The sequence below is a fragment of the Amphiura filiformis genome, chromosome 5 (assembly GCF_039555335.1).
Source record: "Amphiura filiformis chromosome 5, Afil_fr2py, whole genome shotgun sequence".
NCBI classification, from domain to species: domain Eukaryota; kingdom Metazoa; phylum Echinodermata; class Ophiuroidea; order Amphilepidida; family Amphiuridae; genus Amphiura; species Amphiura filiformis.
In genome coordinates, this window is record NC_092632.1 from 52,441,159 (window position 1) to 52,455,651 (window position 14,493).

Here is a 14,493-nt window from a genome sequence, read left to right on the forward strand (position 1 = left end):
CTTATACTGGCGGGTTAAACCAAGTTATGTTTCTTGAGCGTTGACGTTTATTGTTGTCTTTACTTGGTTTCCGGTGGTCGTTGAAAGTGAGAGTCTCACTGTATCCGCTATTCTGCAAAGCTGCTTGATATGGCGGAATGGCAGACTTGAAGGCCTGTTCATTTGCAGAAATTTTAGTGAGGCGTTTGTTTATACTGTCCGGGATATTCTTTATAATGGATGGTGGGTGGTTGCTGTCTCTATGTACATAAAGGGGTTATTGTTGGCCTTCATGTAGGGTCTATATGATCCATCGCGCAAGTCAAGAGTAATATCTAAGTAATCAACCGTTTTCTTGTTGGCTTCAATTGTTATATTTAGGTTGTTTTTGGAGAATATTTTGCAGATCTCTTTTTTGATGTTTTCTACTTGCCGTGGTGTTTTCTTGCAAATGGCGAGGCCATCATCGCGATACAATCCGACATTAATGTCGATATGTTGCAATTGTGACAGCAAATACAAACCAACGAGCTCGCAAGTTTCAGCTCCATCGAAGCTGCCCATGGTGACATCGAACTTTGAGTTACTCTTCTTGCACCATGGGGTTTGGGTATTGTACAGTAACGATTTCTTGGTCTGGAATATGATCTGGGTTTCATCGTCTGTGATATGATCATAAGCGGCTGCAAATTTTAAGGCATTCGACAGTAGGTCTTCAGTAATTGAAGGTAAAATTCGCATACATCGAAGCCGATTAAAGAATGGCTTTGTTTATCTTTGATGTTTGTATACCAGGAGATGACCTCATCTGTGTTCTTCCATTGGTTTAAGTTTGTAGCGCTGATTATTTTTGCGTTTATGCGTTCCAGTATCCGCTTGCTGATTTTACCAATTTCTGGTTTGGATGGGTTTATAAGTCTGCATTTGGGGTTATTGTTGAAATTTGGCTTATGGTCCTTCAAGGTTATAAAGGCTTCATTCTTTGCTGTCGTATCTATTCTGTTTTCAAGTTCAAGCTTCGTAGCAATGTTTTTGTCAACTTTTGTATATCGCTTCTCAGCGGATACGGGTGCTTTCCTGTAGTCTTTAGTTATGTTGTTGCCAAGTAACTTGTTGTACTGTTCAGGTTTAACTTTATAAAAGTTGGTAGTTTTGTCTGCTGGAACAAACAGGTGCTCATCTTCTTTGATGTTTTTAATGTCTTTTGACAGTTGTTTTTGAAACGGTTTGTTCACATTTCTAAATTCAACATTTTGGATAATGTTCAACATACCATCTCGAATTCCTTTAGTTCTGGAACTTGCGGCGGAGGTTTTGTAGTTGGAAATCCATATGTTTCTTTTCTTCTGGAAGACGCGTCTGGATTGAGGAAAAAGAATGTTCTCCATCTGATGTTTTTTAGGAACTTCTCTGCTTTGTTGGTAAGACATGTTAGGTAATCCTTTTTGCCTGGTAAAGGAATATTTTTCGTTGAGTAGCCAAGGTTGATCTTTTCAAGTCCGTTATCCATGGTGATTTCAAAAGTGCTCAACAATATTAATTGGGCGTAAATAAATAAATCCAAGTAAGGTAAATCATCCACAGTAAAGTGCTCAACCAAGAAGGGAGCTGGAATACATTTAAAATAGACTTGGTGATTTATTAAAGCATTATTTACAATATTGTTTCATGCAAGCCAGCGAAGCCGACCTACACTCGTCAGAATATGCTGATCACTGGAAACTGATTTCTATATCTAGCGCGGAATGCTCACGCTGCAAGTGGCGGCGGCGAAGCGCGATCACCACCGAGCGTAAAACGCAGCGAGCTAGTGCTAGATCTTTAGACAGTTTAATTGGCATACATTTACGGTCAAAAATGGTTACATAACATAATATAAGCAGTTCAAGTTCATGAAGACAGTCAATACTTGATATATTGATCAGTTGTAGTTGATCAAGAGATGCTTCTTCCTGTGTCTACAAGTGTTTATTAGCTCATTCCTTTTGTTCAGTGAGGAGAGATGAGGCTTAAATATGATGAAGTATTTTTCCTCTAGACAAAGTCTGCATAGTTTGTTGGTAGTTGAATAGGCCTTAGCCCGACTGATTAATTTCCATTCAGTTGAATAAGGTATTTTCTTATCCTTTAATTTCCAAATGTACTAAAGCTTAATGTTGTTGAATGCCTTTTGTCACTGTTATTAAAGTCACTCTTATGGCAATTAAAGCGTGTTTTGAAACGAGTTGGCGGTTAGTCCAATATATGTTTCATGATGTGAATTGTCAAGTCGAGTTACCGTCGCCTGGTAAATTATACTAGAAGCTAAACAATTGCCTTGGAGGGACAGTCAAGTTTCACTTTACAGTTGCAAGTTTTTCCATCTGGTTCCTTGGGTTCTGCTTTGTGCAAAATTGATCTGTTGTGTGAAGTTATGATTTGTTTTACATTGGTCATGCAACAATAACTAAGTTTAACAGTATTTCTGTTTAAGAGTTTGTGTAATTTGTGTCCAGGGGGGAAACATCTGCCCAGCAAGTTGAAGAATTTTCTTCCAAGGTTTGTTGATCGCTTTAAGCTATCGGCGGGTTAAACCAAGTTATGTTTCTTGGCGTTGACGTTTATTGTTGTCTTTACTTGGTTTCCGGTGGTGCGTTGAAAGTGAGAGTCTCACTGTATCCGCTATTCTGCAAAGCTGCTTGATATGGCGGAATGGCAGACTTGAAGGCCTGTTCATTTGCAGAAATTTTAGTGAGGCGTTTGTTTATACTGTCCGGGATATTCTTTATAATGGATGGTGGGTGGTTGCTGTCTCTATGTACATAAAGGGGGTTATTGTTGGCCTTCATGTAGGAAAGCACCCGTATCCGCTGAGAAGCGATATACAAAAGTTGACAAAAACATTGCTACGAAGCTTGAACTTGAAAACAGAATAGATACGACAGCAAAGAATGAAGCCTTTATAACCTTGAAGGACCATAAGCCAAATTTCAACAATAACCCCAAATGCAGACTTATAAACCCATCCAAACCAGAAATTGGTAAAATCAGCAAGCGGATACTGGAACGCATAAACGCAAAAATAATCAGCGCTACAAACTTAAACCAATGGAAGAACACAGATGAGGTCATCTCCTGGTATACAAACATCAAAGATAAACAAAGCCATTCTTTCATCGGCTTCGATGTATGCGAATTTTACCCTTCAATTACTGAAGACCTACTGTCGAATGCCTTAAAATTTGCAGCCGCTTATGATCATATCACAGACGATGAAACCCAGATCATATTCCAGACCAAGAAATCGTTACTGTACAATACCCAAACCCCATGGTGCAAGAAGAGTAACTCAAAGTTCGATGTCACCATGGGCAGCTTCGATGGAGCTGAAACTTGCGAGCTCGTTGGTTTGTATTTGCTGTCACAATTGCAACATATCGACATTAATGTCGGATTGTATCGCGATGATGGCCTCGCCATTTGCAAGAAAACACCACGGCAAGTAGAAAACATCAAAAAGAGATCTGCAAAATATTCTCCAAAAACAACCTAAATATAACAATTGAAGCCAACAAGAAAACGGTTGATTACTTAGATATTACTCTTGACTTGCGCGATGGATCATATAGACCCTACATGAAGGCCAACAATAACCCCCTTTATGTACATAGAGACAGCAACCACCCACCATCCATTATAAAGAATATCCCGGACAGTATAAACAAACGCCTCACTAAAATTTCTGCAAATGAACAGGCCTTCAAGTCTGCCATTCCGCCATATCAAGCAGCTTTGCAGAATAGCGGATACAGTGAGACTCTCACTTTCAACGACCACCGGGAACCAAGTAAAGACAACAATAAACGTCAACGCTCAAGAAACATAACTTGGTTTAACCCGCCAGATAGCGGCGTATCAACAAACCTTGGAAGAAAATTCTTCAACTTGCTGGGCAGATGTTTCCCCCTGGACACAAATTACACAAACTCTTAAACAGAAATACTGTTAAACTTAGTTATTGTTGCATGACCAATGTAAAACAAATCATAACTTCACACAACAGATCAATTTTGCACAAAGCAGAACCCAAGGAACCAGATGGAAAAACTTGCAACTGTAAAGTGAAACTTGACTGTCCCCTCCAAGGCAATTGTTTAGCTTCTAGTATAATTTACCAGGCGACGGTAACTCGACTTGACAATTCACATCATGAAACATATATTGGACTAACCGCCAACTCGTTCAAAACACGCTTTAATTGCCATAAGAGTGACTTTAATAACAGTGACAAAAGGCATTCAACAACATTAAGCGAGTACATTTGGAAATTAAAGGATAAGAAAATACCTTATTCAACTGAATGGAAATTAATCAGTCGGGCTAAGGCCTATTCAACTACCAACAAACTATGCAGACTTTGTCTAGAGGAAAAATACTTCATCATATTTAAGCCTCATCTCTCCTCACTGAACAAAAGGAATGAGCTAATAAACACTTGTAGACACAGGAAGAAGCATCTCTTGATCAACTACAACTGATCAATATATCAAGTATTGACTGTCTTCATGAACTTGAACTGCTTATATTATGTTATGTAACCATTTTTGACCGTAAATGTATGCCAATTAAACTGTCTAAAGATCTAGCACTAGCTCCAGCGCTTTTACGCTCGGTGATCGCGCAACCAGCTACATGCCGCCACTTCGCAGCGTGAGCATTCCGCTAGATATAGAAATCAGTTTCCAGTGATCAGCATATTCTGACGAGTGTAGGTCGGTAAACCGGCTGGCTTGCATGAAACAATATTGTAAATAATGCTTTAATAAATCACCAAGTCTATTTTAAATGTATTCCAGCTCCCTTCTTGGTTGAGCACTTTACTGTGGATGATTTACCTTACTTGGATTTATTTATTTACGCTCCAATTAATATTGTTGAGCACTTTTGAAATCACCATGGATAACGGACTTGAAAAGATCAACCTTGGCTACTCAACGAAAAATATTCCTTTACCAGGCAAAAAGGATTACCTAACATGTCTTACCAACAAAGCAGAGAAGTTCCTAAAAAGATCAGATGGAGAACATTCTTTTCCTCAATCCAGACGCGTCTTCCAGAAGAAAAGAAACATATGGATTTCCAACTACAAAACCTCCGCCGCAAGTTCCAGAACTAAAGGAATTCGAAGATGGTATGTTGAACATTATCCAAAATGTTGAATTTAGAAATGTGAACAAACCGTTTCAAAAACAACTGTCAAAAGACATTAAAAACATCAAAGAAGATGAGCACCTGTTTGTTCCAGCAGACAAAACTACCAACTTTTATAAAGTTAAACCTGAACAGTACAACAAGTTACTTGGCAACAACATAACTAAAGACTACAGGAAAGCACCCGTATCCGCTGAGAAGCGATATACAAAAGTTGACAAAAACATTGCTACGAAGCGTGAACTTGAAAACAGAATAGATACGACAGCAAAGAATGAAGCCTTTATAACCTTGAAGGACCATAAGCCAAATTTCAACAATAACCCCAAATGCAGACTTATAAACCCATCCAAACCAGAAATTGGTAAAATCAGCAAGCGGATACTGGAACGCATAAACGCAAAAATAATCAGCGCTACAAACTTAAACCAATGGAAGAACACAGATGAGGTCATCTCCTGGTATACAAACATCAAAGATAAACAAAGCCATTCTTTCATCGGCTTCGATGTATGCGAATTTTACCCTTCAATTACTGAAGACCTACTGTCGAATGCCTTAAAATTTGCAGCCGCTTATGATCATATCACAGACGATGAAACCCAGATCATATTCCAGACCAAGAAATCGTTACTGTACAATACCCAAACCCCATGGTGCAAGAAGAGTAACTCAAAGTTCGATGTCACCATGGGCAGCTTCGATGGAGCTGAAACTTGCGAGCTCGTTGGTTTGTATTTGCTGTCACAATTGCAACATATCGACATTAATGTCGGATTGTATCGCGATGATGGCCTCGCCATTTGCAAGAAAACACCACGGCAAGTAGAAAACATCAAAAAAGAGATCTGCAAAATATTCTCCAAAAACAACCTAAATATAACAATTGAAGCCAACAAGAAAACGGTTGATTACTTAGATATTACTCTTGACTTGCGCGATGGATCATATAGACCCTACATGAAGGCCAACAATAACCCCTTTATGTACATAGAGACAGCAACCACCCACCATCCATTATAAAGAATATCCCGGACAGTATAAACAAACGCCTCACTAAAATTTCTGCAAATGAACAGGCCTTCAAGTCTGCCATTCCGCCATATCAAGCAGCTTTGCAGAATAGCGGATACAGTGAGACTCTCACTTTCAACGACCACTGGAAACCAAGTAAAGACAACAATAAACGCCAACGCTCAAGAAACATAACTTGGTTTAACCCGCCAGATAGCGTAAAGCGTATCAACAAACCTTGGAAGAAAATTCTTCAACTTGCTGGGCAGATGTTTCCCCCCTGGACACAAATTACACAAACTCTTAAACAGAAATACTGTTAAACTTAGTTATTGTTGCATGACCAATGTAAAACAAATCATAACTTCACACAACAGATCAATTTTGCACAAAGCAGAACCCAAGGAACCAGATGGAAAAACTTGCAACTGTAAAGTGAAACTTGACTGTCCCCTCCAAGGCAATTGTTTAGCTTCTAGTATAATTTACCAGGCGACGGTAACTCGACTTGACAATTCACATCATGAAACATATATTGGACTAACCGCCAACTCGTTCAAAACACGCTTTAATTGCCATAAGAGTGACTTTAATAACAGTGACAAAAGGCATTCAACAACATTAAGCGAGTACATTTGGAAATTAAAGGATAAGAAAATACCTTATTCAACTGAATGGAAATTAATCAGTCGGGCTAAGGCCTATTCAACTACCAACAAACTATGCAGACTTTGTCTAGAGGAAAAATACTTCATCATATTTAAGCCTCATCTCTCCTCACTGAACAAAAGGAATGAGCTAATAAACACTTGTAGACACAGGAAGAAGCATCTCTTGATCAACTACAACTGATCAATATATCAAGTATTGACTGTCTTCATGAACTTGAACTGCTTATATTATGTTATGTAACCATTTTTGACCGTAAATGTATGCCAATTAAACTGTCTAAAGATCTAGCACTAGCTCGCGTTTTACGCCGGTGATCGCGCTCAGCTTCGCCGTCGCCACTTCGCAGCGTGAGCATTCCGCGCTAGATATAGAAATCAGTTTCCAGTGATCAGCATATTCTGACGAGTGTAGGTCGGCTTCGGCTGGCTTGCATGAAACAATATTGTAAATAATGCTTTAATAAATCACCAAGTCTATTTTAAATGTATTCCAGCTCCCTTCTTGGTTGAGCACTTTACTGTGGATGATTTACCTTACTTGGATTTATTTAAGGGGAAAAATATATATTTTTGTGATCTTTTCAAAAACTGAATTTAAAAAATCTGATGTTACCACAGGATTCCTGGACTCATTTTCTTTCAAACAAATTATACCATTAAGATTTGTCTAATGGCACACATGTGCTCTTTTGCCTTAAGGTAAATTTCACATAATAGAGACCTCCCTCCTCTGAAAATCCCAACAAGAATTAAGCACCCATCCCCTTATTTGCTGGTGGGATTTTACGGGAGTGCACTTTTAGTTTATGTCTACAGTTCCAGTAATGTCAAGAGATGTAATATGCACCATTAGGCAAATCTTTACTGTAGTTTCCTATACTTTGGACGTAATATAATGAAATCAGAAAAGCTTCATGTTCTCTCCCCTTACTCTGCCCTTAAAAGTACCTATCAGACAAGAAAACATGCAAGTAACAACAAGATTGATCAGATCAAGGTGATTTTTACTCTGAAATTGATTGCCATATCTTTTGAATCACATGCAATTCGTTATCACTTCATCTACCATTTGCTGTGCTTATACAAGAGGATATGATTCTGGCTATCTCGTCTGATCAAATTTATAAATATCATGGACAACATAAACATCATACTTGTTGATCTGAAATACTATCTGTACTTTGGGGGGAAAAAAGATGTGATTTTTTCACTGAAAGCTACAATACATTAAGGATGATTTTCATAGTTGACGTCATCATGACCACTGTACAACCATATCAGATCAAAACTTTTAAGGTGTTTGTAAATTTACTGCTAAAAACTTACTTGTAACATTTTATTTTGATCAAATTTATTTTATCTATTGAAGTTATCTTAATGCATTTAGTGTCATATAAGATTACCAAATAGATATCAAATATGTTCAATCACGCTATTATGACACAGCTATTTTATTGACACTATTTCTCCTCATTTACACAAAAACTGACATTTCCCTCAACAAAATTGGTGTTGTTAGAAAAGCTTCAAACTTATGTCTCGGCCCAAATTGATATCTATCATTTGCTGTATGACAAACATATTCAACCAATCAATAACCAATATTCAATAACCAATTAATAACCAATATTCTCTACATATTATTTCACCTTGAGTTTGGTAGTGACATTATGTGGGTGCGCCATAAGCATCTAGCTATTTAGAGTTCGTTTGTCAAGACGAAATGAAAACTTACGTTTTTCTGCTGACAGTTTCGCCAACCCCTTTTATGATGTTATTGATCCATCTGCTTAATAGCTGATTAATTAACAGACCCAATGAACCTGTTCAATCGCGCCATAAGCATGCCAACAATGAACTGCCCTGGTAGGTGCATGTGGCTAAGCTTCTGAGCCTTGATATGAGTGCTCAATCAAGTTGTAATTTTAAAAACAAAATGTGAAAACCATGACCTACCCTGTCTGAGCTGTACAAAATGTGCCAGTGAATGCGGTCACTAAATATTTTGCAGTCAGAGGGAAGGAGCAGTTCCAGAACCTGTGGTGATCATTGTGCCCTAGTCACTAAACTGAACTTGTCATATCACCAGGGCTCTAAGCAGCCACTAAATATTCTACGATCCGCGATCAGAGTGGAGGGGCAGTCCCATGCAGGCCATTTCGCTAACTTCCATTTTAAGTACTCACTCCAATCCAATTGTGGAAGATATAGGTAAAGCCATATTACACGGCGAGTATGGGTTTCAAAATGATTAACCCTAGCCAATTCCATTTGAAAAGCATGCTCCCTCTGTGGAATACTTTTCTTAAATCTTCCACAGGGGATGGACAATTTCAAATTGAATAACCCATCACATGTGTTTAACATTGCACACATTAGAACTGCAGTTACTTACCTAAATTCTCTCCTCCCCAGACATCCATCATTAAGTCATATTTGCCAAGCTCTTCAAACCACGCTTTTGAGATGGTGAATAACCCTCCAGCTATCATTGGTGTTCTGTGCAGAGACAACAAAATAAACAAGATTGGAGGCAAATTGTTAATGAATGAAAATGGAACTCTGTAATTGTCAGCTATTCGTATCTACCATGTATGGAGCAGCGGTGAGATGTCCCTATGCTTGCTCAATGCATGGCAAACCTGAACCCTCATGCTGACTCTAACACTAACATACACTCATACACAAATAAGAAATCTAAAACTTTTCCTGTTCAATGGTTGTGTTAAGAATTAAAGGACCCAAAAGGACTCTACAAAGGCCAAAGACAGTTCTGCATAGGATTAAAGACCCAAAAGAACCTAAAAGAATTTATTTTTCAATTTGAAGAACTTTCTTTCTTGACTATAGAAGATAAAAATTTGTTATTTAAGACCTGTTACAGTATATTTGTTATTACTTCCTTGGTCCGGGCGTGTGCTGGTGATCAGCGATCACATAGAAGAGGTGGGTTCTCCTACCCACAGACGATCAATGGGCCAACCCCCCAAAAAAACCACAACGATCAATGTACAGGCACAACGCCTAGACGTTGATCCACAAGCCTCACACTGTACATGTTGTCACTGACCACAAAGACCCCATCAGTCCACATCACTGACCACAAAGACCCCATCAGTCCACATCAGTCCATAAAACATTTAATAACAACTCAGGGACTTTGCTGCTTAGAAGCGCACACTCTACACATTGCACAATTGACCTTCGCAGCGAGGATCAGTTTCCTGAGTTTCATAAAGGTTACCACGAGACAATAAGTAGCAAGTTCCTTGTCCGGGGGAATTTCAAGTTAACTAAATTTTTCCACAAAAGCATACTAAATCACCATGAGAGTTCGTACCCGCAACCTCTCGCATCATAGTCAAAAGGAAAAGGATCAAAAGATCTGAGAATGTGAGTTTATAAATCTGACATAAGTTTTTTCTACCCCTGTAGGAAGATTTAACTAAAGTCTTCTACAGAGGGAGTATGGGTTTCAAATAGAATAGACAATTGGCTCACATTAATTTTGAATACTCTAGTTATCAATCATTAAAGGTAAAACCATATACAGGACACGGCTGTTTGATGGGATCATTTATTAGTTTTTCAAACAAAACATCACATACAACCAAATTTTAGGCTTAAACAGCTAAAAGTGATATCATGCTAATGTATACAGATGCTTTTGAGTCATTCGTAACTTTAATTTCCCCACTTTTACAAAATGATTCACTTTTATAGCATTTTTAAAGCTTTTTCGGATATAAAATGTATCTATTAATGACAAAATTGGTGGCGCTATTTAGTTACTGGAAATTACTCTTTCAAGCTTTTAATACAAATAATTCCTTCTTATTGTTTGATAAAAACGTTTATAAAATTTCCTTTTTGCTTGTTTCACCTATTCCAGCTGTTTTAATGGCAGTATTAATCACCTACCCCTTGGAAATAAAGAAATATATTTAGGATAAATAGCGCCATCTATAGTTTGCATTTAGTTAATAATGAAGCCAATTCTATATACATCAAACAACCGTGAGGAATATAGGGTTTGAAAATAACAAACCCTAGCTAATTACATTTGAAAAAACACTCCCTCTGTGGAAGACTTTTCTTCAATCTGGTGTAGCGCAGATGTCAAATGGGACAGCCAAATGCACACATTTCAACTGTTTGAAGAACATAGAGGTGTAAACAATTTGGTGAGCTAATTTAAGATGTTATTGCATAAGTAGATCTTACAATATAGGAAAAAATAAGCTTGTTTAAGTTGTTGACAACATTGTATTAAGCATCTAAAATGTCAGTAGAAAAATTGGGCATATTAAGTGACAAGCTGTGAGATTATGAAGCTCATAGAATTTCATGAGATTTTACAGGTTTGGCAGCTTAAAAACAACATACTACAAATATGAGATTTCCAAATGATTCTAAAATCCTTTTTTTATTCTCAGTGGAGTACCGACTGTTGGAGGCAGGGGATAAGTTTCCCAGTGGCCTGAAATTTTGTGCGGTAGACGAGGTTTACAAAAAGATCTCACACAATATTTTACAATATTGTGATAATTCTTATTTTACAGTGCACTGTATTAATTTTGTTGATCTTGGTGTAAATGTTTATTAGTGCTTCTTTTGTTTCAATCAAGAAGACATTTAAAAACTTTTAGCTAAAATATTTTAGCTGAATTGTTAAAGTGCAGAGAAAACCTGTGCCTCCATGGCAGTCACTTAACCTCAGTGCCTCCCCAACCACTCTACCACTGACAGCACCAAACAACTTATTCCTGCCTTAAGCATAGTCTATCCAATATTCCTGGCGGACATTAAGCTGTGAGGAAGCCCGTAACTATGGCTTGATGTAGCACATGATCACAACACCTACAATGCTCTTGTAAACACATTGATGTAACATTTAGCATTTCACCAGGGTTGCCAAACCCAGCGATTTGGTAGCCCAATTGGGCGACTTTTGAAAAGAAGATTTTCCCATGACTTTTGACAATTTCCGGTCCCATAGAAACCAATGGTTAAGAAAAAAAAATTGGGCGACTTTTCAACATTGGCTCCCCGCAACTTCCGCTACTTTCCTGCCCCATAGAAACCAATGGTTAAGAGAAAAATTGGGCGACTTTTCGATTATTTGACCCGCGATTCGGGCTGAAATCTTTTGGCAACCCTGCATTTCACATGAATAAGTTCCAACATCACTGTGGCTAATCGTATGTGGGGTAACACAGTTCACCTTTTAAAGAAAATTTCTTGTGGCTATTTACTCATGATTATGGCTTTGGGCTATTCCATTTAAAATCCACACAACCCTGAGGAAGATTTAAGAGAAGTCTTCCACAGAGGGTGTGTGGATTTTAAAAGGAACAGCCCATTTGACGTCAATTCCTACTTTTGGTGACAGTTGCGTTATTTCTGCAAAGTGTTAATCGCCTACTTACAATTCATCAAAATATATTGCAGCTATAAGGAGCTTCCCACCATTAAACACAAGGAAATCGTCATGCCAACCAAAACATTTGAAACTAAATGACCCAACTCAAATTAACTAACTCAACAACTTATTTTTATAATGCTATAAATGAATGCTTCTCATGTTTTCTGTGCAAGGAAAGTGTGTCAACCACACAGCACTATGGTCCCATAGTTCATCAATTGCCAGACACAGACAGGGTTCAAAAATGAGCACACAGAATCCCAAATGAAATTGCCAAGTAACATGACAACAAGAACCGAATTTAAATTAACCAATTTATGACACTGAAAATAAATGCCTGTCACATCTTTATTGCATACTATGTGTAAAAAATTTCGTCCATGTTACAATTTTAAATTTTTAAAGCCTGTGTTTTACCAGAGAAGATGAGAATAGTTTTTATTTAAAATTAATAATCTGGTAGAATTTTACTTCAATCGATTAATGAAATGTATTGTATATTATTACTCTGGAAAGAATAAACTAATTCAATGATCAGATAGCAATCATCAATAGCAAAGTATAATTGCAGTGTTTCAGTGCTAAAATCTAAGGCAGAATTTAAAAGACTTCTTCGGGTCTAACATCATTGTCAATCAAACTCCTCATGACCAACCGTGTCTGAGTTTGATTGACAGATGACATCAGACGCAAACTAGACTTTTCATTTCTGTCTTAGATTATACCATTAAAATCAAAAACCACTTATACATTGAAATCAAAAGCATCTTGAAAAAGGTTAATATATTCAACAACAAAATAAACACACTTGCAGATGGAAGAGATAAAGAGTGTTTTCAAATGGAATTAGCTACAGTTAATAATTTTGAAAGCAATACTCCCCTGTATCTTCCACAACTGGAGTGAGTATTTCAAATGGTAGTAACCAAATACTCTCTCTGTGGAAGACTTTAGCTAAATCAGGGGGAGTATTGACAACAAATGGAATGGAATGGTTTTATAATTGGCCTACCAGAAGATGCTACGCACACCACATCCTGACAGTTATTGACAAAAATATAAACTTATTCAACCCCATTGTCAATGAAAAGACATACATTATCAAAAGTTGATAGGACACCAATGGATGTCCTATTTTTAACATGCTGATTTGTCAACTTGCCTCTAATCTTATAACCCTCCTTTCCTACTATCCATGTTGGGTACTACTAGGCATGCAGGAGCAGGCAGGATTCAACGTTGACGGGAAGATAGGGGGCCTCATATTTACATCACCCTATTCCAAGTCTTGCAACACCTTTGACGAGCATCATAGGTTAAGTTTTGAGAGCTTTGTGCTATTTCAATTACCTCCATGATAAATATTACACCCAATTATTTAAATTAGAAATCAGATCACTTGTACTTATAAACCAGATAATCTTCAGTTGATAATTACAACTTGCTCCCTGTTGTATTTAATGTCCTCATTTCAATTTCAATTTACATTATTTTCATGTAAGCTGCATCTGTTACCTCCTCTTGGACTTTTTTCATCCGCCTACTTGTTTTTGTGTGTTTATTTTGCAATCTTAAGCACCTGATGACTATAAATGTAGTCATTGTGACGTGTACACCACCATCTTGTGGGTACGGAGTGCCTTGTTGCTAAGATCACCACGTTGGCGCTTGACTGAAGAGGTGCGTCACACGCTGCAACTTCCGCATAATCGGGGGCGTAATGTCTAACACACATGACGCATGACATGCAGAACGGCAGTACCCACAAGATGGCGGATCCCACGGAAAAGGCTGACTGCCTCTATACTGGAAATTTCAATTAAATGAACGCAGCTTAACATTTATTTTTTGTGTACACTGCTCAGTGTATGCCAGCATGTGCGACTGTATGAACGCGGAAGTGTATTCAACCATGCCAACTCACTTGTGATTAGTTTGTAGCTTTAAATATATGATATATATATGATATGGGATCGTGGTTGGATCAAGTGCAGATGTTGAAAGCTGTGCTCATTCGACTGAAATTTCTACTGTAACTAATTTGGCGATTGGGGCCCATATTAATGAGGGCCCAAAGGTTTTCAGACCTATAGGGCTTGAAAGTTTTAGCTGATTTCAGAAACTGTTCATAGGAGTCAATGTATGATATCTAAGCATTATTTGTCTTTGAAGACAGCGTCTACAAAAATACATCCTGTTGTCAACAGCTTTAAG

General features: G+C 37.8%; 1 protein-coding gene across 1 annotated transcript in view; it reads right to left on the bottom strand.

Moving 5' to 3' along the window:
• Positions 1 to 14,493, bottom strand: part of LOC140153351 (polypeptide N-acetylgalactosaminyltransferase 2-like) — a 264,123-nt gene that overhangs the window by 52,457 nt on the left and 197,173 nt on the right. The window contains exon 8 of the mRNA XM_072176081.1: positions 9,250 to 9,353. Coding sequence (XP_072032182.1) covers positions 9,250 to 9,353 — 104 coding nt within the window. The remainder of the gene's footprint in view (positions 1 to 9,249; positions 9,354 to 14,493) is intronic.